The sequence below is a fragment of the Xylocopa sonorina genome, chromosome 9, assembly GCF_050948175.1.
Source record: "Xylocopa sonorina isolate GNS202 chromosome 9, iyXylSono1_principal, whole genome shotgun sequence".
Lineage (NCBI taxonomy): Eukaryota > Metazoa > Arthropoda > Insecta > Hymenoptera > Apidae > Xylocopa > Xylocopa sonorina.
This window is the reverse complement of record NC_135201.1, coordinates 11,033,135-11,061,062: the sequence shown is the minus strand read 5'-3', so window position 1 is coordinate 11,061,062 and position 27,928 is coordinate 11,033,135. Positions and strand designations below refer to the sequence as shown.

Below are 27,928 nucleotides of genomic sequence, written 5' to 3'. Positions count from 1 at the left end.
TATAAATCAATCTGAGAAGTTTACCTTAAAAATTTTGTATTAAAGTCATTACTCTCTCTCTCTCTTTCTCTCTCGCTCTCTCTCTCTCTCTCTCTCTCTCTCCCTCTCTCATGTGCGATCATTCGGAAATATTGTTTAATCTGAATAATAAGAAGAAATACTTTTAATACACTTTATAGTCAAATATTAATTTGAATTCTGTTTTAGTCAATGCATAAAATGTTGAGCAAATATATGTAACAAAATATATAAATTATTTACACACTAAGTTTCACTGTTTTACGAAATTAACAAAAGTATCTTCTTTACAAATCGGAAACAAGATTCCTCCATGAAAAATCGTCATAATTATCCCTTAAATTGATTGTATTTTCATCTTCGACTAGATCAAACAGTTTTTTAAAAACGGTGTACTGCGATACAGTACTTTTATCCGCAATTATGATCAACTTGTGCTTAGCCCTCGTTACTGCTACAGTCAATCTTCGATGATCACCTAACACTTCCAAGTCCTACGATTCGAAAGCATAAATTAAATTTATGACCTCTCAATTTATATGCACAATTTTATATTACGTAAGTAAGATACCTCTTTTATTTTATCGCTACTAGTTAAACTTTTCGCGCAAGAATAAATTATTACTTCTTTATCGCGTCCTTGATACTGATCCACAGTATTTACTTCAATATCGTTGGTAACAATCGTTTTTAATAGATTCACATGAGATCTGTACGCTGCAATGACGCCAATACTCTCCTGCTTCACGCTCATCTGCATATCAAAGTATCGTTTCAAGCTCAAAATTTATTCGACTATTTAATACGAAAATGAACTGGTTAAACATCACCTTTAAAAGTGTTTTCACTAATTTCGACACTATAGCCCCTTCCCAGATATTTGAATGCATTTGGTCGCTCTCCGAGTATTTACTGCACACATCGTAACTTGCATTTAAATTACTAGTACATCCTGTATTTAATATAACCACAGATTTGCTCATATCTGATGACAATGTGTCTCGTACCCACTTCCCTTCTTTTTCTAAGATCTAAATTATAATCGTGTTAGTTTACATCATCAATGAAACGTTAATATATACATATTTAAGTAATTTAACCCACTTGGTCCACTGAAACGAACGTGGCATTTTTTATTCCTTCATTCCCTGCCTCCAACAAGTTGTTATATGTTAACTCATTAGCTAAATGCATTATTCTTTTATTCATCCTATATTGTTTCGTTAAATAAACTGTATTATTCTGATTGTCCAGTCGTGCGAACAAAGACTCGGTAGCACCTAATTTCCTATTAAGAAAAGATAATTAATTCTCTCTTTACCTAACACAATATAAATTTAATAATATATACCTCGCTACTTTGCTTTTTATAATAGGAGGTAATTGGTCAGGATCTCCTACGAGAATAAATTTATGCGCGCTATATAGCGCTCGCAACACTGTTGGCTGCATAACTTGAGTACTTTCGTCCACGACACAATAATCAAACGTACGTCTTACCAACAGTGCATGATGGGCACCGTAACACGTTACTCCAACAATATTCTGAAACATTAATTATCTTCAGCGTTATGCACAGTCAACGAACTTTTTTTAACGAACACGCGTTAAAAACGTTTAATACCTTGCTTAAGTAAACAGCTTCTAAGTCATCCGGTGTGCAGCAATGCGAAGTTACATGTCCTTCGGATTTATATTTTAAAGAAGAATGAACAGATGAGCCCAATCGCAAGAAGTCTATACCCTTGTCTAACAGTTTCAACAGAATGTTATCTACGGCACTATTCGTGTGAGCTGTGATTAAAACAGTATGTCGAGTTTCGTGTAATAATTGTATCAATGCAACCAAAGTTTGCGTTTTTCCTGTACCCGGCATGCCTTTGATTAGCATATAATCATTCGCAGACATCGCTTTCAGAACTGCTCTTTGCTGATCTTCGTTTAATTTTTTCAATATTTCAGTGCCTATTTGAACAAGAGAGTGCGGTATACCTTTATCAAATGTTGCCGGTTTTCTGATGTAAAAAGAAACAAAAAAAATAAAAAAAAATTAAAAGCTGTAAGAAATTTATAAAATGATTAATAAATTTTGCAAACCTGTCTATAATAATATCCCGCAATCTTTCGCAAATTTCATTGTCAGCCAATAAACCGCCAACATTTGCAAGATTAAAGGAAACTAAATTTGAAGATGTGTACTTATCTATATGGAACGATTCGTCTGAATTATATTTCGTAATATCCCTGATACAAAATAAAAAATTAGAATTTAACATAAAATTCGTATTTCTGTATTTACATACCTATCCAACAGAACGATAATAGAATCCTCAGTCCTTTTAACTATGAATCCTGCAGATATGTTTACTCTTACATTTGTACTAATTAAAACATATTCGTTATCAGCGAATTCCATGTATGGGATCTTGCTATGCGAAAATTGTACATTTAAATTTGCACGAACAAAAGTATGTTTGTACTTTGAATTATGTTCACTAACTTTTCCTATTACTTTTAGATTACTAATGCAAATTTTTTTCATTTCTCTGGAAGAAATAAAAAACAAGAAAAAGTAATCGAATATCACGGCATTATGTATTAAGTTGATTTGATAATACCTTTTTTCTGCAGTTAATGTCCATAGATATCTCATTATACTCTCGCTCGATTGGGCACTTTCCTCTATTTCCAATAACGAAATCCACAGCAAAACATAATCAATGTGAGTGTGTTTAAACTTTCCTAAAATCTCTTTACCAAGTTTTGTTAATGGATGCGAGTCTGACAGTTGAGTTTCATTATTTTGTAAGTACATGCAACATAAAGTGTTGTAAGTACACTTCGAACAAGCCGAATGATGGTTAATGGGTTCAGGCAATTGCATTGTTTGCCAATCTGACTTGGAAGTTGTAGTTGTTAAGTTTTCTGGAGATGTAGGTGTCAAATAATTTACCAAAGTGTTCCTTAAGAGTATCAAATCCCTTCTCTCCGAATGACTACCTTTGATCTCTGACATGTGATTGTCTCTGTAATAAAAAGCATATGATAAAATGTATTTATTAATAAAAATTCTAAATACTTTAATGAGTAGTTGAATTGCCTGAGGTACAATAGAAGACCACTGTCAGTATCTTGACCAGTGAGAGCCATCATCATGATGTATAGAATAACCTGGCCCCTGTGTTCTAGTGAAAATGAAGGTTTCCCTGTTTTAATTTCTAAAGGCATAATTTTCTTTTTCGAATGTGTTTTCACTTCTGCAGTGATATCTATTTTTCCCTTCATGCCTAATGCAGGAAGCCATACGTTCTCTTCTATATCACAAATTTGACTAATTTGGCCTTCGAAGTTATTTCGGACGTTAACTATGCTACGCTGTTTTTCACCTATCAATTTTATAGTTTTTTATTATAGGGAACAACGACAAAATGTACATTGACCTTTTTACCTCGCAGATAATGTTGAATAAATTCATATATTTTTGGTATAAATGGAAGCATCTGTTGCTTGCATGCATCAAGTGTTATTTCTGATGCATAAAGCAGACTGCTTGTTTCTTTTGATAGCAATATATCATCCATCAGGTTTTTAATATCTGTTAATTGCTGAATACCTTTAACTATTGCCTGTAATAATAAAATATGTTTCTTGAAAATGTAAAAAAGTGCTAAAAACAAAAGAAATGTAAAAATATATTTACACGTTGCATTAATTGATGGACTAAAGTTCCAATAACCATTGGGGAAGCATCTCCTGTTTGATATGGTAAACTTTCTATTTTCCTAAATTTTTCCATTAAAACAGATTTCCTACTACAGAATGTAGCTGTTGCTACTGTTGTGCCTGACATTAATAGATCTGGATTATTCACAAGATAACCATTGTTATTGTCAATTACCCATTTGCCAGAAATTTTAACAGCTTGCACTGCTACAATGTCACCATTTCGCACAATACAATTTCGCCTAAACATCAATTTAAAGTATCGCGTTAAATATGAAATTTCAATTATAATAACAAAAATATATTTCTTACCAAAATCCAGAACAAACAATGTTACTCTCTGCATCCAAATGTTTTTGTGTCACAGTCAATATCATATTACTATCTTCTATTTTCACTTCAACAATTTCGCATCTTTGTAATGTATTAAAGTTTATCTGACTATCTAGGGACCATTCGTCACCAAAACTAAAATCATTAAAATCATTTATATCAATTAATTGACATTCTTTCTCTGTATTACTATGCCTAGATTTATTTGTAGAATCTGTTCCATGTTCTTTTAATGGATGATATGTACTAAGATTACGATTCTCTTTTTGCATTGTTTCTTTTGTTTGACACGGTATATTTTTATTATTCTTCAGATCTATATTTTCTTTATACTCAGCAATTGGTATATCATCCCATTGTACATCATCCCATACAGTTGGAATTGTATTTAAGACAGACAAATTAGGATCATCCATCTGTGTACGATTTTGTTTTTGTTTATTTGGTGAATCATATAACTTATGGCTATCATCATACTTTGTACTTTTTGTCTGCAATAATTCTAGATCATCCGATGCTTTCCGCTTCTTACATCCTTCTTTAATTTTCACGCTGGTTTCATTCATCGCAGTATCTTTCGCTTCAGGAGATTTGTTAGTTTTTGTAAAATATTGCGATAGTTTTGTTTGAACTTGTTTCTCATTGTCGGATAAATTATGCTACAAAAAACAAATTACACACATGATATCTGCATACAATAATTCATTAATTATTGCATTTACTTATTATTACCTTATTACAATCAACTTTTTTCATTTTAAGTTTAGTCTTCAATAGTTGTTGCTTGAAATGTATATGTCAGAAATCGCCGATATTTCGGTGAAAAAGATAAAACCGATAAACAGAATTGTACAGCATGCAAAAGTAAAATACTAACGTATATTTTTGTAATAATTAATAACAGTAAAGTGTATATACGTATGAGTAGGCAAATTGGATCGTTATAGAATAATCTTGTAACTACGCTTGCAGTCCTTTAAAGAAAATTTCCAACGACCTCTTCGTCTTCTTTGTTCCTCAACTTCTTGCGTTTCCGTTGGGCGGGAAAATAATCCTGCGCGATTCAAGTGCGCACTGCTTCTACAAGTGCTGTAACTTAAGCAGCGAACATCGACGGCTTGTTTACCAACATCACCAGCTAGTTTCACGTTATTAATTTGGTATCTTTCTCATCTGTGCGATGAATAGAGTGATCTTTTAAATATTCCTTATATTTCATCAAGTAATATTATTCATATATGTACATTTATAAGTTTATAATACAACTATATATAATCAAATAATACTAAGCATCACGATTCGGTTGACTTCTGCAAATTACTGAGATACGTCTATCTTTTGGTATATGCTGCCCTTCAAAATATGATTTTTCATTTTTGAAAATTTCATGGTTATAATTATATCTCGCCGCTCCGCTATAAAATAAAGACAGTGAACGATCAAGCAATTTGTATTCATAAGAACAGCATTACCCTTACCTCATTATATATAAAGACCTTCTTGGCAATAAGAAGTCTTTATATAGTGCTTCATTGTTAATCATTTGTAATCTCATTACACAATCAGTTAGCAAACTTAAACCGGCAATAATTTCACCACAAAACTATAACAAAGATAACAATAGAAATTTATAGTTTACTTAAGTTCTGCTGTTTGCCATTGTTATGATCTACAAGCGAAATACATACTCTGACACTGTCAACGTGAGGTTTTATCCATCCATCTTTAGCTAAGTCCAAGACATGTATCAATGGAATTTGGGACATCCCTTTAGGAAATGCTTTCTCTCGAATTTTGTTTATTATCTTAGTGTTCTTTTCGTTCCATTTACTTCTCTCTGTCTCTCTATAACTATGTATCGCCTATAATGTTCAATTATAACAAATATAAGCAGAATATAATTGCGATAACTTCTCACGTTATACTAACATCGTCCCAGTGTGATTGTTCGTATCGAAGCTTTTGCATGTAAGGATCGATCTCTTCCATTAAGGACTTCTCTTCTTCAACTGTGACAAAATTTGGAATAATTTGCATCGTATTAACAAGCTCCACCTTCCAATTCTCCGGACTTGTGTCTATCTTGTTACGTACAATTTTCGTTTGTGTATAATATCTTAAATTGGTACAATTAATAGTTCCTTTTATGAAATGAGTAAACAAATTTACTTTAACATTCATCTTTTGCGATTCCTCTCCAATTAGGTTAGAAACAGAGAACGTAATCGATACTTATGCTGTTGAATATTATATGCGTGAAATTATTTATATATTTAAGTGCATATATCTTAAAATAAATATAACTTTCTGAGCGATTAACAATATTGGTAAAAAAATAAGTAATTATCGAACTATATTGCAAGGGGTTAGTCCCACTTGATACGGTACTGATATTCTGATTTCTTTTTAATTAAAAAACGATAGTAAAAAATAATTTGCACGTTTTATTAATGTGCAATACACAGGATGCAAAAATTATAAGTATATTATGGAAAAGGTATTTAAGGACTGGAATAATTTATTTTCGATGATATCACCATTCAACTTTAATCAAACAATGTCTGCGTATATACTTCCGTATAATTTCTTGTAATAAAACCAGATAATTTCATGATAAATTTCAAGGTTAAGAGTCTGTCTTACGGATGTTGTTATACAAGGTTGATATGAATGATTCAAATCATGGTTTCGACGGAGATTAAAGACGCATTAGCCATGACAGCCTCGATTTGCACAGTTTTGCAATTTTTAGCCGGTGTGTAAGTAAAAAATAATATGAGTCTCTGACATCGCGTTTACTTCTATTTTCAAGAAATTGCAAACATTACTTCTATACGTTTTGTTTACACAAACATAACTGTACATGCGTACACAATTGCAAGCTACCGTGTAATAATTTTAACAGAAATAAAAAATTACTTTTAATAACAATGTAAACAATGTATGATTAAGGGATCTGATCTTTTCAAGGCATTCGTTATATTTTAACAGGAAGTTTAGTGTACTATCAGAAAATTATAAAAATATGTTTTAGGTTCGTATGTAACAAGATTATTAAAAGTGGCACAACAGGAAATAATTCGGCATTGGCATTTGTAACATGTTATACATCGTAAGTGTTATACTTTCATTGCAAATATTTCCTTCCTCTTAATAATCGTTTGTTTACCCTTTGTACCTTTACGTTTTAACTTGTACATATTTCATTGTTTTATAGACAATTGTTACCTTCTTGTACGATATGTTACAGATGTCTCTTGTGGTTGAGATATGGTATGCTTATCCAAGATCAGTTTATATTGTTAGTGAACTTATTTGGAGCTATACTTCAAGCATCTTATGTTTATGTCTTCATTGTATACAGTGTACAAAAGATTAGAATTATAAGGCAAATAGTGGCGGCGACATGTTTCCTCGCTCTTGTATATTTTTATAGTTTCTATGAAGATGACAGGCTATTAGCCACAAAATATGTTGGTTTCCTTAGCTGTACATTAACAGTATTGTTCTTTGCATCTCCGTTGATGATGCTGGTAAGATTCCATGGCACTTGTTGAACCGATGGTTCAAACAAGAAAATGATTGAATAATATCTTTTCTAGGCGCATGTGGTGAGAGTTAAAAGTACAGAAAGTTTACCGTTTCCCATCATCGTGGCTTCTTTCGTAGTTTCTTGTCTGTGGTTCACATACGGTTACATCCTCGATGATCAATTCATACAAATACCAAATTTCTTTGGCTGCGCACTGTCTGCGTTTCAGCTATGTTTCTTCTTAATTTATCGCAACGACCAGTCAGATACGTCTCAATTAATATAATATCAAATTGATCGGTTATCGTGCATAAAAAAGGTTTAATACATACAATTCTTGATGTATCAACGTTTATAATTTAAAACACACGACTTTTGTGCTACTAAGAGGAAATATATTTTTTAAAACAATCAATGGACATTTAATCGAGAGAATATTTTTGAAATTGAATCATTCTCCGCCAAATATAATTCCACGATTTCCCGCAGTGTACCTCTATAGACAACGCAATTGGTACCGACAATTTCCCTAGGCGGAAAAAATAAAAATTGATGAACATTCAGATTCCCAACGATTAAAGAACATCTCCCATGTTACATTTAACATTTTGCAGGATAAATCGATCCTAAAATATTTCCTGTAAAATATACAGTCATCGACGTCATCAATTAGGTATTTCATTAATATACTTACGATTATTAACATTTATATTATTCATCCTTTTTAGTCTCCAATATTCTATTTACTTATTATTCATTACAAACGGCAAATAAAAACGAATATCTTCTTGTAGTACATCAAAACGTACCATCGAGTCGTTCATTTGAATCGCGTAGTAGTTAAAGAGATCTTCAAAGTAGCTTCAAATGAATCTCAATTAATTAAAAAAAATTAGCTCGCTGTTCGTCAAAAAATATGAGCGTTTCGTATCGTTGATTATAAAAAATCGATGAGCGTAAACATAATTTTTTTGGCGCGCGTCGTTCCACAAGCGGAAATCGAATGGAATCTACTAGAGGCTTTGGAAACTCGATGGACTTCCGGTGGAGAGGCTGGTTGGCAGTACTGGTAGCCCGACGAGAGGAGAGAAAGAGGTGTGGTGTTGCGTGACTGACTGCGAGGCCGAGCGTGTGTGTTTGTTGTGTTGTACGCGAAATTTTTATTCTCCTTTTGGGAAAGGGAAACGTTCGCTTTTTTTCCGGGAGAGAGATCGCACGTTCCGAAGGGAAAATCATGTCGTCGTACATCCAGGTTGCCGAGGACGAGGGCGACGAGCCGATTGAATTGCCGACAGAGGACGATAGCACACTTTTATTGACTACCGTTACCGCCCAGTTTCCTGGAACATGCGGCCTGAAATATCGCAATCCCGAGTCCCGGACGATGCGCGGCATACGTCTCGTTGACGGACGTCTTCATCCGCCGGAGAATGGATGGGGCAAGGCGATTTACTTTTGTGTCTTTCCAAAAGGTGCTTATTTCACTCCGAATCATGTTCTTTTCTTTCTCTGACCGTAGCCACCGCCGCCAGCTCCTCACCTCCCCCCTCTCAAAATCTACTAACGCCATGATATTAAGATCAAGTACACCACGCTTTTTCTCTATCGATTGACACCGAGACCTGTATTATTTAGAGACACGAAGTGTACATTTTCATCTGATTTTTAATGCGACTTGGAGTTTGGTTTTTTTTCTTCTTTTTCATACGTATATTTTCTAACGCAGGTTCGATATTCTATTTTTGCCGTCACCTAACGATGATGTGACGCGCGATACTTTTCATCGATTATTCGCGCTACGAACTTTATGCACCGTCGATGCTTGATCTCGAACGATCCCTATTTAATGATTTTTTTTATTACAGTCGTTTTGTACCTGCATATCTTTCCTTCTCTTTTTTTTTTTTTTTATATCGTTCATTTCGAAGTCCAGTACATGTGTTTGTGTTTATTACTCTTGTTTTGTGCTCCTCAATTTTCGAATTCACTCTCTTCCCAATCGATCGACTATTTTTTAATTTAGTGTTCATGTTTAAGAAAAGAAAAAATGGAATTTACTGTTGACAATGCATGATTTGTTTATCGATAATTTAAGATCTAGAGAAGTTTGAGAATTTATTAATGATACTTCCATAGAAATAATTTTGAGCTTAACGTAAGCACATGTTAATATTCAGTGGAATGAAATAACAGTCATGAGATCTAAATTGATCGTAAAATAAGTTTACGTAACTATATTTTTCGGTTGCAATTTTAATAATATCTATAAATGAACCATCTATTTTTAACAACTAAAATTGGTTTGCATCTATATGAGCTTGTGTTTGTACATGTATATATATATATATATGTATGTATGTATGTATGTATGTATATATATACGTACAAGACCAGCATAGATGTAAATTAGAATGTTTAATAAAAACTTAACAATATAATGTATATATTACACACATGCACACATATAAAAAGACACGTACACGATACGACACAATTTTTTTTTATTTTTTGAACGATAATCGTTTGTACTGGATTTCTCTATGTACTTCCATTTTTCTTGTTCTTTTTTTTTATTATTATTTTTATCGCAGTTACATTTGGTTTTTCTCTCTCTTACTGTAATAATATGTGCGTGTGTACATGTACGGACACACACACATACACACACATGTAGAATCTTTGTAATGAGACTTGCATTCTTTCAAACGAGGTTTCTAGTAAAATGAAAAAAAAGTTAGTAGACATGAACACTTATATCTTTTCAGAGAACAAACGTAAATCTGATGACAATTTGGAAAATTCCACAGCTAAGACTAAAAGAATGGAAACAAAGTTGCGTTGCACAGACTTGATCGTACTTGGTTTACCATGGAAAACTACCGAGCAGAACTTGCGAGAATATTTCGAAACATTCGGAGAAGTACTCATGGCACAGGTGAGTTTCACAAAATTTCTCTAACCAGAATCTTGTTTCTCTTTTTCTCCTTTTCTAAACATTTTTGTAAAATACATAGAACTAATGAAAATAAATATTCCTAAATTATATAACATTATTATTATTGAAATTCTTTTCTGTGATTCTTGCGAGAAATTTGCTGATTTACGTGCTAAAGACTTGCAGGTGTACAGGACCTTTTGTAGAGTTAAAAGTATCAATGATTGTTCAGCTGCATTATTGATATAGAGATTATTTAATTGTAATGTCTTAAATGTGTACTGACGACATTCGAAATCTTGCTACAGGTAAAAAAAGATGCAAAGTCAGGACAAAGCAAAGGGTTTGGATTTATTAGATTTGGAAGTTATGAATCTCAATTAAGATGTCTCGCTCAGCGACATATGATAGATGGGCGATGGTGTGATGTCAAGGTTCCTAATAGTAAGGTAAGAGCGTCATTATGTTCATTGACAGACATTCGTAGTTCTTTCATTTAAACATCTTCGTATAGCTCTGAAATGTTTAACTATTTAACAGTTGTTTAAGATCGAAAATACATGTATAGGATATTTGCACGTGAATCGTAGATCTGTACATTGTAAAGTTATAAAACAAACAAGACCTTAAGTAAATCTCGTGAAAATTTAACGTCTATTTGAAATAAATTCATTCGTACAAAAATTTGGAAAGCTCAATGAAATTGAATTAATTTTGTCATGAAAATTGGAGAATTTTAAACTCGAAATTAAGAAAGTAAAGAATAAAGAATAATGAAATGAATAACGAATAGCGTTAGCAAAAAAGACAATTGAAATTTCTTTTTTTCTTATCAAGTCCGATACAGATCTATGATGCGTGTAATGAAACATTAGTCGAACTATAAACGACAGCGCGAGTTATAAGAAAGTTAAGAGAATGATTAAGTAGCCAATGGCACGAACGCGGGTACAGTACATCTTGCTTTAGAAATTCCTTTTTCTATTCCGAATCATTGCACAATGACTTTGAACGTCGTCTTTTATATTTATAATGTCTCTTGAGAAAAAGGTATACTCTGTGGTATAAATAGGTGAATGTGTAGTCGATTTAAGTGGAAAATTTATAAAGGAAACGTGACAAATGTGCGTGAATGTTACATGTGTGCTGTACGATGGAAAGTGAGAGAGTTTTTACCTTTTAAGAAAGTATGCTTGCGTGATCTTGTAAATAACATTGGTATGTTTGTGTCCTCCTTAAATAGTGTGTGAAATTTTCTCGTGTATGCCATGAATGAGAGATACCACTGTCAGACATTATTTTTTTTAAAACATTTACGTGATACAAGTTGAGAAACGCATAGCCAACAATTGATTTGTGCAAAAGCTCGAAGTGACAAGCATATTAGCAACAAGCAAAGCCGTTAGTTTACGAATTCGATTCTTCAGCACGTGGTTCCCAAAGAATTTTATGTATCGTGCAATCCGTTAGCTTGCAGAAAATATTATTTGAGACGAGAGATTTAGAGTGATCGAACCTTTGCTACTCGCGTCTAAAAAGTATGTTTTATATATATATAATGGGAGTGAATTTAAAATAATAATTGGTCGAGAGCACTGGTTAAATGTATAACTTCTTTGAAGTCGATAAACATTGTAATGGGTATGGCTTGCGTGATAGTGTGTGCATACCGATGGTCCTGATCCAAATAATGCGGTGTGTCGTACCTTAGTGAGCTCTGAATTTTGCGATGAAAGGCATAACTTTCAAGTCGTTAACTGGATTTAACCGTAAAATCTTTCCATTTAATTGTTCTCGATTTAACGAACGTGTTGTAAAATGTCAGTGACAAACAGTACGAAGAAATAGAATGTATAGTCCGTAGACGAATGAAAGACGCGTGATGAAAAAAATTCGTGTTGCTCCTTTACCACAAAGATTCTCGCAGTTCTCTTCAGTTAGCGCGTGCTTACGCGTCAGGCTGGAAAACTTTATACAATTGGTATGTGGTATGAGACAGTTGAAAAGAAAAGAAAAGGAAAAGAAACCTCTTTTTTTTTTTCTTTCTTTCTTTCTTTCAAATAAACATGTATGTCCATAGTGCGACAAATGAGCGAGAGTACGTATATATGTGTGTGATTAAAAAAAAATTATAATTAGATAAAAAATTGTATGTGATTGTCGAGGGCTTGGTGTATCTGGTTGCAGAATATTGATGGCTTAATGATGGCTCGTCAGTATGATACGAGCAAACACAATGAATGCTACCGCCCTATACCGGTTCATACGCCGAGTAGTCGACGGGTACCAGTGGCGAAACCGTATATCAACTTAAATACGCCCGAAGCGGCTAATACACCTAGGTACGATTCGGAGTACGATTATAAGACAACGCACTATCCGTCGTACCCGCCCAATTATCCGTACGACGATAACAATAAGTACAAGTACGAGGGCCAGAACTATAATGCCTACGAGAAACCTAGCTACCCGTCCTACGAGGATCCTGGGTACGATACACGTAATTACATGGTCCAGCATACTACCGCGGCTCCAGCAAACCCAACCGCGTATCCGTCCGACCCGGAGTACACAAGATACACCAACTACGAGGGGCGTGCCGTGTACCCGGTTATGGAGAATCCGGAGTACACGGAGAAAGCTAGATACAATTACGGTTACGATCGAAATTATTATGAAGCGGACGGTCGTTACACGTCCGCGGATTGTAGATACACGCTGGATGTACGATATCCAGACGCTAGACACGCGGATAATCGAATACCTGCTGATAGCAGAGAGGCTGAATGTAGATACCCGGTGGACAACCGTGAAATAGACAGAAGATACGCGGTCGACGGTAGCAGGGAACCGGACGGTAGATACGTTGTGGATAACAGGGAAGTAGACGCGAGATATTCACAGGACGGGAAGGAAGTGGACGCTAGGTTTGCAGATACAGCAAGATATCCGGCTAAAGAGAACTATTACGATCGTTATTACAAGCACCGTCCATCGAGGGATCACCATGTCTCGGACACGTCAAGATACTGATGAGTCTTGTTACTATCGTTAAATACACATGTCACGGTTCAACGGGAATAAAAAGATTTTCTCGCGGTTGGACCTTGTCGAGGCTCGATCCGTCTCGCGCAAAGTACAATTCAGAGCTTTCGTCCCGTTTTACTGACAGAAACACGTGGTAGCGGTAGCCCATTAAGAAATAACGACGCTGAACAGAGACATTTCTTATTGGATGGTACCCACCATGCGTTACGTAATTAGTAGAGTAGGATGAACACTTTTAATTGTACTTTCGAGCGACAGAGAAGTTAGCAACGCGTCTTTCCTTGTAATTTCAAGTTAATAAACTCTTAATTGTTCTGATCAGAGATTCAAGAATATTATAACTTGCCATTGTGAACAGTTGCCACTGTCAATGTTTTTAGATGCACAACATGTTCTTTTAAAAGAATTATTATTCTAATGTTTCACAAGCTTCTCGAAGCTGACTGCACAATGCTTACGAAACGTTGGTGTAATTCTTTTCTAAGGACAGCTTTAACAGCGATAACTATCTTAATTCCTATGGACTTCGTATCTGTTCTTTTTCTATTTGTCACGAGTTTACGAACGATCTGTCGTACTTCTCAGCCGCTTATCCAAATGGTAATATGTAGAATACGCGGGGCTTCTCAACGAATATATGGGGTAACGATGTTACGTATCTTTGGTTGAGAGAAGCGAATTATTTGATTTTCATATGATACGATCAACTAGAAGTATAAAATGTACATATTCCCCTTGATTCGTGATTTCTGTTTTTGCAACTAGCAAAGCAAAAAAAGAAAAAAAAATAAGAAAAAAAGAGAAAAATAAAAGAAAAAATTCGTTGTCTAATAATTAGTAATAGCTTCGAAATAACTCTACATTTTATCATCAACTATTGTGCTTATTCAGTTTAAGATAATGTAATATATACATAGCATGAAATTTTACATCGAATATATACACAGAAAAAGAGGACATTGTACAGAATTTGTGCATGGATTTTAAAGAGGCCGTAGTGCTTAAGTGTTATATACATACATATATATATATATATACATACATGGAGATAAAAAAAAAGCGTAAAAGTTGATCAGGCGACATCTTTTTTCTGAGATCGATAAAACATAGACATGTGTATCAAAAAAATGGTTTTCTATAAAACTTGTCGTTAGTGCAGATCTAGCTTCTACTTTATTCTTTCTTTCTGCTGCTCTTTTTTATGGGAAACGACTGAATGTTCAACTTAGAGATTTTAACTATACGATATTTCGACCTATGAAACAACTCCGCACACGAATCTAAACCATAGATATTTTTAAAACATTTTATAAATGTGTCATAGTAATGGAAATGTGCACTGTACGCAAGTTTTACTGAGACAAAACAGAAACAAACAAAAAAAAGAAAAAAAAAAAATAGAAAGAAAACAAAAAAAAAACATACCAAAACCTGTGAAAATCTGTTGTACATGATTGATTGATTGTGCGTTTGTGCGTAGGAGGGAATGATTCAGCAAGTACCCTGCAAGGTATTCGTGGGACGCTGTACAGAAGACCTAACCGCTGATGATCTGCGCGACTATTTCTCCAAATTTGGCGAAGTGACGGACGTGTTCATCCCAAAACCTTTCCGTGCATTTTCATTTGTTACTTTCTTAGATCCCGAGGTAGCCCAGTCCCTCTGCGGTGAGGATCACATAATTAAAGGAGTATCCGTGCACGTCTCGAACGCAGCACCGAAGTCCGAGGGGAACAATAAGAATTTCAATAATCAAGTGAACTCGAACATGCGCAGAGGCGCTCCTGGCCCCGTCGAGAATAACGTTCAGGGGAACTATCAGGGTAACAGATACATGGGCCATTCAGGTAACAATATGGGCCCAAACGGTTGGAACAATCCAGGTAACCGTGGGAATCTGGACATGCCGAATCTCCAAGCGCTTGGCATCACCGGCCAGAATAACGGCGGCGGCGGCGGCGGCGGTATGTCGAATCCATTGGCGATGGGAGGATTGAATTTGTCCGCGTTACCAGTCAACCCCGCTCTGGTCGCAGCTGCGCTGAACCAAGCATCTTGGGGGCTGATCGGTAACTTGCAGAATCAGGGAAACGATCAGGGCTATTCGAACCAGCCTGGCCCACCTGGCCAGCCGCCTTCAGGCAACAATAGTATCGGTAACAGTGGAAACTCTGGCTTTCTCAGTTGGATGAATCAAGGTGGTGGTGATGGTAATACTGGAAATCCTGGAACAGGTGGTCCAGGCCCGAATAATCCGAACGCGTCCCAAGGTGCTTGGCAGAATCATCCCGGGCAGCGTGATCAGAAATCGAACACCTTTCTCAAGTACGAATAAGCTGTGCGGCGGGAGAGAGAGAGAGAGGGTCCCCAGTGTAGTCGTCGGAAAGTGGTTAATCCGTTCCTTTCATCCTGATACACATTAACAACACCAGTGGCAACGGTCTAGGCAAGTGTGTTGTAGGTACAAACTAATCTTTTTTTCCTTTTCGCTCTTTTTTTTTATTTTTATTTTTATTATTACTATTACTACTACTACTATTATTATTAATGTCATTATGTTCTTTTTTTCTGTTTTTTTTTTTTTTTTTTTTTTGTTAATTTCCATTTTTCATTCGTTAAAGAAAGAACCAAAGCCTCTGCCAAACGGAGAGGAACGGGTTCCATGATTTTCTGTTCGTTTCAACCTGGAACGAACGGAAATTGGGAGAGAAAGAGAGAGAGAGAGAGCGAGCGAGCGAGAGAGAGAGAAAGAGAGAGAGAGAGAGAGAGAAATAGGATAATTATCATTTTCCTCTTTTTTTTTTGTATTTTGTTCACTTGATCATGATTACCATATAAGATATACTGTGCTCTGTAGAGAGAAATGTACGATTGACCACCATGAAATTATTTCTTTTTGCACGTCACACGAGGAACGAACATAGTATTTCTAATATTCCTATATCTTTCACTTTCTTATCGGCTTATTCGGATACATATATCTATATATAAGCACAATTCCTCAAGTGCGTGTTTTAGAGAGGACGGATAGCTTCGATCATCTGAACCTGCATATATAACTGTGCATGATCTCATTTCAAGCGTGCGGTCTAAGCCAATTCAGAGATAATTGCTATATTGAAATGATCATGATGATAATGCTGATATGGTTATGATGATTATGATGATGATGATATATATGCATACGTATATATATAAATATATATAATATATGATGACTGTGAATGTGTCGTAGAAGAGGAAGAACGAGATTTATTGTAGCGGAGTACGTATATGTGCTTATGTTTATTTAACGTTTCGTGCCGTGTGTTTAATGTGTAACTGAGAATTAATTGAGGGGACTTGAACGCGTTAGAATGAGTCCCGTAGAGTTTCTGGAACGCGAGAGTATAAAGAGTTTTTCTTGATAGTTGAGTGTGGGATAACAATCATCGATTTGAATCTTAATTTTGATCTTTTCGCTTCTCACTGTATTGGTGGGGGGGGGGGGGGGGGGGGGGGCTAATGCCATCTCTAAATTAATTTTAATCGAATCATTAAGAATCATAAACCTATTTGAATTTTTACAACTGTTATCTAATCAAAACAGAATATCTGCGGCCATGAGATTAAAGCAGAATGATCGATAAGAAGATTTCAAGGGAAATGACTAGCATAAACGTTATTGTTTTTCCGTAGTTTTTTTTGTCTATTGAAATTATTGCATAATATGTTTCTTATTAGGGAGACTATCTTAGATTTTCGTTCTAAAACAACGGGAAGATTCAGAGAGACAAATGGAAACTGTAACATTGGAAATTACTTCCAATCACGTTTCAGTGCATTTATTTTGCGTTTCTTTGAACGAAATTTCACTCTTGTTTTCTGTTTCTTTTTCTTTTTCTTTCGTTTTCATTCTTGTAATCTCCATTACAAGGTAACTATGAATATTTATACATATGCGTATATACAGAGTGCTCTGCAATTTCTCGTACAAGCGTTGCCAGTATGTTTTGTACGTGAAAAGGTATCCTGCAAAGTTTGTACGAGAAAATGTTGACCACTTCGCATTCAATATATATATATCCTCCATCTATGCTATATTTACTTCTTAATCGACAAGTTGAAATTTCAGAGGCCCATTCCTTCGTTCAGCGAACAATGCAACGTAGTTTGCGACAAATGTAACGTACGTTTATCCGTTTTTTTTTTCTTTTTTTTTCGTGTGTGAAGAACCAGGAATGTATGGAAGAGGATAAGTGTGAAAAATCGCATATGCATACAGATTGATCGCAGCTACCCGAGTTAAAGAAAAATTTACCATTCACCCTTCGAACGTGTTTCGCCTTAAAAAGCGGAGAGAGAGGAGAAAAGCGAAGAAAAAAAGAAAACGTTTCTAGCGCGTGCATACGAACGATTTATGTGAGAAATGTGTTTTACGTATTGGGTATGATAGGTGCGTAAAGAAAAAAAAAAAAAGAAAAACGAAGAAAACAAATTTCATTGATTGATTGCGTGTGAAAGATAGCGTTTGTAATCTTTTCGAGTTCTCGTTTCTTCCTTTACGAGTTCACTTTAGAGACTCTTGAAGTGTCGCAAGTTTTTAGTACACTTTTACGAACGAAATAGGGTACCGCTTGAAACGACGAGTAGGTTTAAGAATTGCGAGTCGATTTGTTTCTTTTCCAAAGATCACTGAACAGAAAAGAGAGAGAGAGAGAGAAATAATTAAAGGAAAAAAACAAAGATTTCATTCACGTTGCACGAATTGTAGTCAATAAACTCTTGCTATAGATGAATTTTTAAAGAAAACGAACACAAAAGTAATTGCAGCATTGAAATTGATGTAGGTGAATTAAATCGAGATTCACCAATTACGACTTATTCATCATTAAAGGAATAAAAATTGATTCTTATACGAGAGATACACTCGCGCCGTTGTACCTTCTGTACGTTTACATTGATCGTAGATGATTCTTTTCCTTTGACGTGTATACAATTTTATCAATTTATTATTAGTCTGTAGCGTGAGTTCTGATGTGTTACACTATGCTTACTCGAGACTGTATAACGAAAAGAATCTTCTCAAAATGTTCAACCAAACGCTTTGAACGTGCACCCCTAATTGTAAGATCAAACGAATGTCACGCGAACGTAAATCCCTATACAGTTTACGAGTTAGAGCTTTCGAAAATCTACTGAAAGCAAGAATGGTTCGTCCGTGTGTTTGTAAGAATTTAATAATTGTGTAGTTTCATTTATTGTTTTTTAGAAGGCTCTAATTTCGCCTCGAGAAGTACGCGGGCTTCGAATCGCGTGACATTTGGATCGTGACCTCGCAGGCCTTGAAAAAGTCTCACGTCAGCTGTGTAATTTATGTATTTGCTCGTATATATTACAACGTTAAGGTACATGATAAAATTATCGTTGTCAAGTGTGAAACGAATGTTTCTCTAAGTGAATATCGCATACCAATGGATACAACGTTAGAAATGAATGTGCAGCTCGATATAGATACAGGCAGAGGTATTTGCCTTGTATCTGTGAGGCTCGTGCGGTCACGATTTTAGCAGTACTTACGATTAGCAATGCCCGTCGGTTAAGATTTGGTCAAATATTTGAGAAGCTGTTGGATTTCCATTGCGCTTCCTAGAAGCGCGTAGAAAAAGGAACAAAAAGAAAAGAAGAAAAGAGCAATTCCTTCTGTACGTTCAAAAGATCGTTGTTCCTCTTTTTTTTTTCACGCTTTCGTTTAAACGAATTAAGGAGATTGTTATTATTATTAATTGTCGATTAGATTGGATTGTTTTACCTCACGTGTCTCTCTGTGTGTATGTGTGTGTATGGCGGTCGAATGTATTTGTTAATGGTCGTCTCAGAACTACAGGCATGAAAGATTTAATCGAGGATCGATTTTTGCTGTCTTACGATGACTAGCATTTGCGATATAAAAAAGAAAAAAAAAAAAGATATGGCAAAAATTAACCACGTGTTGATAATGTTGAGTGAATAGATATTAATAATTATGAGGCGAGCGGTAATTAGTTGCGGAAAATAAAGGAAGAAAGTAACAATGATATTTTATGGATGGGACACAGTCGTTTATTGAATGCCTGAATATATACTATATAGATAAACATATATATAGATATATATATTATACATATATAGATATATATATCTTTATTGAAATCCAGAATGTTTATACATAATGTAAAGAGAAAACATTAATGGAAAAGTGCGTTGAAGTTTATTTATTGACGTCCTGCTGTAAATGATAACCGAATATACAAAGACTGTAGTTTAAGACAACTTTTAACAGACATTAGAACCGTTTCTAGCTCATTACTAATAGCCGGCCGATCTATTTCAAATCGTTCGCTTATCACCACGAGAATATCGGTTAAATATTCCTTTCTGATAGTTTGACATCAAACAAATTGTTCAGCGGCAATCGATGCACATAATTGCCTCGTAAGTGAGTGAGTGTAATTGCTCTAATAGCGTGGCCATTGTAAAAGTGATTCTTCATCGTGTATACATATATTTATGAATCGGTTGGATCCAACTGTTGCTCAAAAGATGCCTTGGCGAAACGATTTGGAAATGATCTACGACAAAGTGTGTAAATAATACGTAAGGAGCATTAATGTCGTTCGTGAACGTTTACAGAGTTTTGTTTGTAGACAGTTCTCCCTATTGTAAATTAATAATCGAGATTGTGTATTATTATTATTTTTTTTTTTTCTTCTCAAACGAGGATACTGAGAGTGATGACGACCACGTGCAACATCAAAACGTTTTGTCATGTGAGAATGTTGTTTTGATAGGTGGCAGAGATTGATTCTTATTACAATAAGTTCATTACAGGATGATTAAAAACTGATACACTGGCAGTAGTTTATTTATATACATTCTTCAAACTCCTTCGCTGGACCATTTGTTAAATACCTGTTTCTGCGTTCGATCAATATCGAGCAATTCTAAAAGAGAGAAGGGCTGTAACACGATTGGTCAAATATATTTCTGTATTCCGTTTGAAATAATGTGATTGTATGAAGGTATGCGTGAGATTGCTCGAACGAAGAACTGCTTACTAATTTTACCCCAATTTTTTCAAGCCGCCAAACATTTTTTGTTGAGAAATTGTAAGTTCTATCATCTAGAATCAACAAACTTTACGTTAAACCAGAGAAACTTTTTTTTATGCGTTCGACGATTATATATTCACACACGAATTTATTTCAGGCCTGCGATATTTTCTATATTTGAGTGCTAATGTGTATACTATTACCTGTTACACGAGAATGGTCCACTCGCGAGAATGGAACCCGCACAGGTGTAAACGCATATTTTTCTAGCAGATCTCTCGGCCTTAATTCAGAATAACAAGATCCGAGGAGCTGTATGCGATGCGTTACCCAAGTTTATCGTATCTCTGGACAATTTTCGACGTTTCAAGATCAAGATAAGCGAAAGAGCATATTTGAAAGCTAAATTTATATCCCATCATATTGTACATACAGATATTGTAATCTTCTAGCCGTGAGATGTATCAGAAAACTTTCATGTTCCCATAAATGTGTAAAGTTGGAATGTTCTTCCAATTGGAATCAAAGTTTGTTCAGAGAAAAACGCGTCGCTGATGAAACGGTTGATGCTGATCGATGAAACAGTGGAGGAACATTCCAGTGTGGGAAGAGAAGACGATCGAAACGTTGAAAAGCGTAGGAAGAGATAGGAAAGCTTAGTGTGCAGCATCACACCGTACCGACAAGAACGAATACTCAACTACGTGGATCATGTTTGTACACATGTTTATATAAACTTAATTCCACATGTCACTACTTTGTCAGAGCACAAGAAGGAGAGAAGAGAATGAGTGAGTGGTTCCATCGCACGGAATCGCAACGAGTGGAAGCATTTTGTGAGTTAACAGGTTACCGTCCAAAAGATGAATGAACTTGAGGATGATGATGGTGATGATGGTGATGATGATGATGATGATGGTGATGATGATGGTGATGATGATTATGATGATGATGATGATGATGATGATGATGATGATGATGATGATGGTAGGTGGTGGAGGTGATAGTGGTGATTATTTGATGATAGTGATGAGGATGTTGATGATAATGGTGATGAGGTTGAGGATGAGGATGAGGATGAGGATGAGGATGAATATGAATATGATGAGGATGAGGATGATGATGATGATGACTGGAAAGTAGACGACAGGCTAAACTTCGAAACAGGTGACTACGAATTGAAATTTATTTTTTATATATAGTGCCAATTTTCGGCGTTGTCGCAAATTAAACGTGTTCACGCAAGATTTTCTTGATGCAAACGACGCTTCTCATTTTACTATAATATCCCGCTATACCGTTTTCGTCATGGGTGTCGACCATGTTGCCTAATTTCTTGTTTATTACAGTCCTAACGTTTGATGATCATAGTAAATAAAAATAAAAAACGACAAGACAAATTAATTATTCATCTGCTTGTCCGCATTTCTTAATTTGTATTTAGGAATTACTCTTGTGGTTATTCACTGGTAAGAGTGTCCCTTTTGTAATTCCTTGGACTGAAATATTTGATTTCCCATGATTGCACGTATCACAAGTTGATTAGCAAGTTAGAAAAAAACGGAAATGCGTCAATTCAAATATGTATCTGCATAAAGATGACTAAATACAATACTAATCAACTAAATTAATACAAACTAATCCTCTACAATTAAAAAATATTGCAGTTATACATTAATTACTATTTATACTTTTTTTTTTAACAGTTCAGATGAATCGATACGTAAAAATCCAAAAAACTTGAATTGATATGTTACATATGGACAAGTGAGAGAAAAGACAGGGAAAGATACCATGTCAGTTTCATAAATATTGACAAGATGCAGAGTGGACTCCTAAATGAAATTTGTTTCTATACAAACTTCATTTTTATCGTAAGCAGCGGCTTCAATTAACACTTTACAATGACATGCTTTTGCTGATAATTTTAATATTGTACTATTTCTATTTGTAGATGTTGCCTGCCGTGGAACCTGGCTGATTGTTGAGTGTCCAACCGATACCATCAAGGACTATAAGAAATAATTCAGAAACATACCTTTGATTGCTGCTCCTCTGATAATTATATTGAAATTTACAAAATAAAAGGATACGAAGGTTTTATTTTCTGATAATACTGACGATTGTATTTATGGCATTTAAATACATACATTTGTACCAACTTATTTGTATGCAAAAAGAAATCAAATGTTAAAAAAAATGGAAATTACTAAAACAATATTTAGAAAATAATTAGAACTAAAAATAATGATTATATAAGGAATACTTAGAATATAGTATATTTTTATTTAAATATTCTCTGTTAACATTAATTTACAAATTTATGCTGTACACAAATGTTTAATAGCCTATACATCCAACATATTTCCTTCATTATAATATACAAATATTAAATCGGTGAACTATCGGCTCTTTTACAAGTATAAATACTAATTACAAAAGTTCATGCACATATTTTAATCCATTTTTATCGTTAACTTATTAATATTCAATAGGAGCATTGACATACATTTAAATACCAAAAATACTACGAATATGAGTATATCGGTCATCATTAAGACACAAAAGAAACTCAACAATCTATCTAAACCTCTACAATGCTAACAACAATTCTTATTCGCAGAAAAAGAAACAAAGTACATTTAACAAGGCACTGTGCATAGAAAATTTAATTGCAACATTATACTATACACTGAATGAATATGTTAATTCAACAGGTATTCCAATAACATTCTAATATCATTTCTTGTAAAGTATAAAATAATTCTCGAAAATGTAAAACATTTCGAATCGCTCATTATTGGAGCCGTCGTCAATTACATACAGTTGACCTTTTAAGAAAACAGTGACATTTTTAGACACGTGGTGTGCATGTCGCATTATTTTTCAATATGATAAACACTGATTGTCTACCAACGTATCGGTTATGTAAAAAAAAATAAAAGTACCAAGTTCGCGTACTTTGAACATTTACCGTTGAAGAGGGTAAACCCATAAATACAACTGCAAAGGTAGGACTTATGTAAAATCGCCGAATGAGAGAGCCGGTTTGTAGTAAATCGAATGGAAATTTTGCTAATTTATCGATGAGTATAGCTGATTCATCAAACGCCCGCCCCACCACCTGTTCACCTTAATGTCTATCTAAAGTAGAGGCAGAAGAGTCGTGACCGTCGCGGAGCCCAGTGATATTGGACTTAATCTTTTCGTGATCGAAAGAATGGCGCCAGCGTTGAGCAAATTCGCGACAAGACGCACGGTGGTTGGTGCTTGTGCGTTAACCGCGTTGTTATGGATGTTAAAAAGAAGAAAACGGAAACAGGTCACGAAGCACAGGTAAAAAAGTTTTTACGCGCAATCGTTTCAGCTGTCGTTTCAATATACATATACGTATACATATATATATCGTGTGTTTACTTTATTTAGCAGAAATGCCTGGCCCGTTAATGATATTCAGTATGTGATCAAAGAGGTAAGAAAAAGAGAAGTTTGCTTTACTTTTCTATGGTTGTGAAATTGTGAACCTTGCTGAAATCTGTCTATCTCGCTTACACCACTATAACCGCTTGACTTTTGATTCCTCTAGGAGAAGCCAAAAACGCCTAAGGCTTATGTCAACGCGAGGTTCTTTAAGCAACTATGGCGATTGCTCAAAGTTGGTATACCGTCGTTGATGTCCGCGGAATTTGGCTTTATCCTGCTTATTGCCGTCTCGCTTGTCGCGAGATCCCTCTGCGACATTTGGATGATAAATATAAGCACTCTGGTTGAACAGTACGTAAGAAGAGAAATTTTTGCTTCACCGATCTTATATTTTCATGTTACTAGTTCTGATATGTCAACTTGAAACTTAGTAAATTTCATTTCGCATTTTTAGGTCGATTGTCAGTATGGATACAGTTTTATTTAAATCCCGCTTGCTTAAATTTATGGCTATGCTACCAGTAGTAAGTGAACAGAACTGATATATTAAATTAGTGCAAAAGTGCTGTTTAGTGTTTCGCATTGTAGAAGAGTAAGTTTATTCTTACATGCATTTTACAATAGCATAATCTTGCGATAGAATTTTGGAGTTATAGAGAGATATCGTACGTTACTGATAGACACATAATTGATAACAAAATGTATTTCAATATTCCTACCATCTAAAACTGGCAGAACGTTTGCACTTAGATAAAAAAGAAATCTATATTTAAATACTCTTATCAAAGAGTACTTTCTGTAGATTAATAACGAAATTTGTTTGCTCCGACTGTTAAACAACATTATTCTCTTATTAACTGGAAAAAGTAATTGATGCAATCACTTATAATTATATTTATTTAGATATCTGTGGTGAACAATGTGTTAAAGTACGCTATATATGAAGTGAAGCTGAGATTACGTACAAATATTACACGAGATTTAATGGATCAGTACCTTAAGTAAGTCATAGTTCTTATTCTGCTCACCAATTATTGGATTAAATAATCAAATAGATTAAAACGATCTAATTTAACGTGTAATGTAACCGATCATCTTTGCAGGGGTTTCACTTATTATAAAATGAGCAATTTAGATAGCCGTATAGCGAATCCAGATCAACTTTTAACCACCGACGTCGACAAATTTTGTGAAAGTTGCACAGATCTGTATAGTAACATTACGAAACCAATACTGGATATTGTTATTTATGTTTACAGGCTCACAACTAATCTTAGTAGTAAAGTAAGTGGGATATTTTATTACAAATTCTGTTATAGTATATTTATGGTAATGTGTACTGGTATTTGCAGACGCCGTTGCTTATGCTCTCTTACCTCGTCCTTGCCGGTGGAATTATAACTCATCTTCGGAAACCAATCGGTGCTATGACCGTGAAAGAGCAACGTCTCGAGGGCGAATTCCGTCATATTAATTCACGGTTGATCACCAATTCCGAAGAAATCGCATTCTACCAAGGAAACAACAGAGAGAAATTAACTTTACTAGCTAGTTTCCATAAACTTGTAAGTTACTACCAAATATATATATATATTTTTTTTTCAACATTACACGCAAAATATTAGCTTGTACTGTAAACAATATTTCTTCACAGGTGACACATCTACGCAAATGTTTAGAGTTCCGAACTCTGATAGGAATAGTAGATAACTACATCGGCAAATGTAAGATATCAGATATCAATATAATTTGTTAATAACGAACGTACTCTTTAATGTTTTATCTTCGATACAGATGTAGCGACCATAATCGGTTTCTACTCGGTGAGTATACCATTCTTCCAGAAGGATCACCCTATCCTCTCCGGGAGTACCAATCATCGATACAAGAGTTATTACACGTACGGTCGTATGTTAGTGAAACTGGCGGAGGCTATTGGCAGATTGATCTTAGCCGGTAGAGAAATGACACGATTGGCAGGCTTCACTGCCAGAGTCATGGAGCTAAAGGTCGTCCTGGACGACTTGAATGCTGGAAAGTACCAAAGAACCATGATATCCGACTTCAAGGACGAGCCAATAGGAAGTCCCGGCGAAGGAAAAATAGTGAATAAAGATAACATTATAAAATTCGATCGCGTACCTCTGATAACACCCAACGGAGATATTCTTATCAGAGAATTATCATTCGAAGTTAAATCAGGCATGAACGTATTGGTTTGCGGGCCAAATGGTTGCGGAAAGAGTTCTCTGTTTAGAATTCTCGGAGAAGTAAGTTGTTATTGCTTAATTGTGTTCTAAATCTATTTGCAAGTCGGATAACGACAAATTTTTTAAACAGTTATGGCCAGTATGGAGCGGCACAGTTACCAAACCTCCACGAGGAAAGCTGTTTTATATTCCTCAACGCCCTTATATGACTTTGGGTACCTTGAGGGATCAGATAATTTATCCTCATACAAAGGCGGAAATGATGAGACGCGGACAGATGACGGACGATGATTTAGAAAAGTTGTTAGATTTAGTTCAATTAGGTCATTTATTAGAAAGGGATAAGGTATCTAATAGCGAGGGAAGTTCGAAAGTTCAAAATTGGGACGTTGTCAACGACTGGATGGACGTTCTGTCCGGTGGTGAAAAGCAGCGTATCGCGGTACGATTCTTTTTCTTCCCATGGAATATAGAACACGAACACGATACGTTCTATACTTAACATTAATTACGATAATTTTTATAGATGGCCAGACTTTTCTATCACAAACCACAGTTCGCAATTTTGGATGAGTGCACAAGTGCAGTTAGCGTCGACGTTGAAGATTCGATGTATTCATATTGTAGACAAGCAAATATTACGTTATTCACAGTATCGCATCGACGCTCCCTTTGGAAGCATCACGAGGTTAGGAGATTGTTCGTTTAAAAAATGTTTCTCTTATTATCCGATTTATATTTATACATTTATATTTTCAGTATTACTTACAAATGGATGGTCGAGGAAACTACGACTTCAAGCTGATCGAGCCAGATACGGAAGAATTCGGATCGTGAATTTTCGTATCCTTTGCATTTGATAATACTTGCCGCAATGCAAGGGATAGGAATGTTATGTTCGATTGATTTCGAATAATTTAATTGCACGTCTGCAGTGTACAGCACCTGTGTATATGATGTATGCGTATCTCTGTGTTAAAATCGCATAGATTTACGAATATTGTATTACCACATATATTGTATATTTTTATATATACTGTATTTTTATATACCGTATATTTTTATATCGTTGTCTTTTACATCAAAAAAGAAGAAAAAGAGAAACAAAACGAAAGACAGTAATGTGAAAGAATGGTAGTGTACACTGCATTATGTAGGCCTTAATTACTATTGACTCGTTAAAAACAAAGAAAACGAAAAATGATGTGTAATTTAAATGTTATTTGTCTTGGTACATGTTCTTCCAATATCGTCGAAGAAACTAACAGGAATTATGGGGACATAGTTTTCTCGACGCAAGAATTAAGCTGTCGGTTGAAGCAACGTATTTTTGATACTTAAATAGATTTTTTTCAGGATCACATTACATAACACCGCTAAAAGTTAGAACGTATCACATAAATTGCATCACAAAGATTCAAATATTAATTGATATTTATGTACGCTTGTACATGAACGAAGCTATAGTTCAAATTATTTTGTATTCTAACGATTAATAAGACTAATAATTGTGATTTGTTATGTGTAGATCACATTGAATAAGCATTGCCAGAGCGTATATCGGATTGCTGGACAATAAGAATATATAAAAAGAGAAAAGTCGATGATGAGAAAATGGTATTGCCAGATCCTCTGT

General features: G+C 34.9%; 6 protein-coding genes across 12 annotated transcripts; 3 read left to right on the top strand and 3 right to left on the bottom strand.

Moving 5' to 3' along the window:
* Nucleotides 1–305: 305 nt before the first annotated feature.
* Nucleotides 306–4,830, bottom strand: Dna2 (DNA replication helicase/nuclease 2). The gene is made up of 14 exons (XM_076901165.1): nt 4,807–4,830; nt 4,054–4,733; nt 3,719–3,983; nt 3,467–3,644; nt 3,119–3,404; nt 2,637–3,044; nt 2,322–2,564; nt 2,116–2,262; nt 1,643–2,033; nt 1,370–1,563; nt 1,123–1,306; nt 849–1,049; nt 590–772; nt 306–512 (listed from the first exon to the last, which is right to left on the bottom strand). Exons 1-14 carry the CDS (start codon nt 4,828–4,830, stop codon nt 306–308), a joined length of 3,591 nt encoding a protein of 1,196 aa, XP_076757280.1.
* A 505-nt stretch (nt 4,831–5,335) lies between these two features.
* Nucleotides 5,336–6,290, bottom strand: LOC143426766 (alpha-ketoglutarate-dependent dioxygenase alkB homolog 7, mitochondrial). The gene is made up of 4 exons (XM_076900395.1): nt 6,004–6,290; nt 5,763–5,936; nt 5,553–5,677; nt 5,336–5,489 (listed from the first exon to the last, which is right to left on the bottom strand). Exons 1-4 carry the CDS (start codon nt 6,253–6,255, stop codon nt 5,360–5,362), a joined length of 681 nt encoding a protein of 226 aa, XP_076756510.1. The 5' UTR covers nt 6,256–6,290; the 3' UTR covers nt 5,336–5,359.
* A 386-nt stretch (nt 6,291–6,676) lies between these two features.
* Slv (sugar transporter SWEET1) lies at nt 6,677–7,897 on the top strand. The gene is made up of 4 exons (XM_076900475.1): nt 6,677–6,833; nt 7,109–7,186; nt 7,325–7,607; nt 7,677–7,897. Exons 1-4 carry the CDS (start codon nt 6,745–6,747, stop codon nt 7,890–7,892), a joined length of 666 nt encoding a protein of 221 aa, XP_076756590.1. The 5' UTR covers nt 6,677–6,744; the 3' UTR covers nt 7,893–7,897.
* Nucleotides 7,898–8,668: 771 nt separating this feature from the next.
* Nucleotides 8,669–22,727, top strand: Tbph (TAR DNA-binding protein-43 homolog). Of its 7 annotated transcripts, none has more exons than XR_013102250.1 (6): nt 8,676–9,078; nt 10,372–10,541; nt 10,850–10,990; nt 15,070–16,035; nt 22,366–22,533; nt 22,614–22,727. XR_013102250.1 is itself a non-coding variant. In XM_076901030.1 (5 exons), exons 1-5 carry the CDS (start codon nt 8,841–8,843, stop codon nt 15,922–15,924), a joined length of 1,326 nt encoding a protein of 441 aa, XP_076757145.1. In that variant the 5' UTR covers nt 8,676–8,840; the 3' UTR covers nt 15,925–16,462. The 7 variants fall into 7 exon arrangements, 4 of the variants coding, with proteins under 4 accessions (XP_076757143.1, XP_076757145.1, XP_076757144.1 ...); XR_013102248.1 differs by having other exon boundaries at nt 15,070–16,046; nt 22,614–22,726; XR_013102249.1 differs by having other exon boundaries at nt 15,070–16,050; nt 22,614–22,726.
* On the bottom strand, nt 21,509–21,982 carry LOC143427233 (uncharacterized). The gene is made up of 2 exons (XM_076901164.1): nt 21,958–21,982; nt 21,509–21,837 (listed from the first exon to the last, which is right to left on the bottom strand). The coding sequence occupies exons 1-2, from the start codon at nt 21,980–21,982 to the stop codon at nt 21,509–21,511; spliced, it is 354 nt and encodes a 117-aa protein (XP_076757279.1).
* Nucleotides 22,728–23,703: 976 nt separating the features above from the next.
* On the top strand, nt 23,704–27,891 carry Pmp70 (ATP binding cassette subfamily D member Pmp70). Its single transcript, XM_076901190.1, has 12 exons — nt 23,704–23,995; nt 24,086–24,131; nt 24,246–24,433; nt 24,537–24,606; nt 24,986–25,083; nt 25,186–25,366; nt 25,435–25,647; nt 25,737–25,806; nt 25,877–26,352; nt 26,423–26,734; nt 26,819–26,980; nt 27,052–27,891. The coding sequence occupies exons 1-12, from the start codon at nt 23,880–23,882 to the stop codon at nt 27,127–27,129; spliced, it is 2,010 nt and encodes a 669-aa protein (XP_076757305.1). The 5' UTR covers nt 23,704–23,879; the 3' UTR covers nt 27,130–27,891.
* The last annotated feature ends 37 nt before the right edge of the window (nt 27,892–27,928 follow it).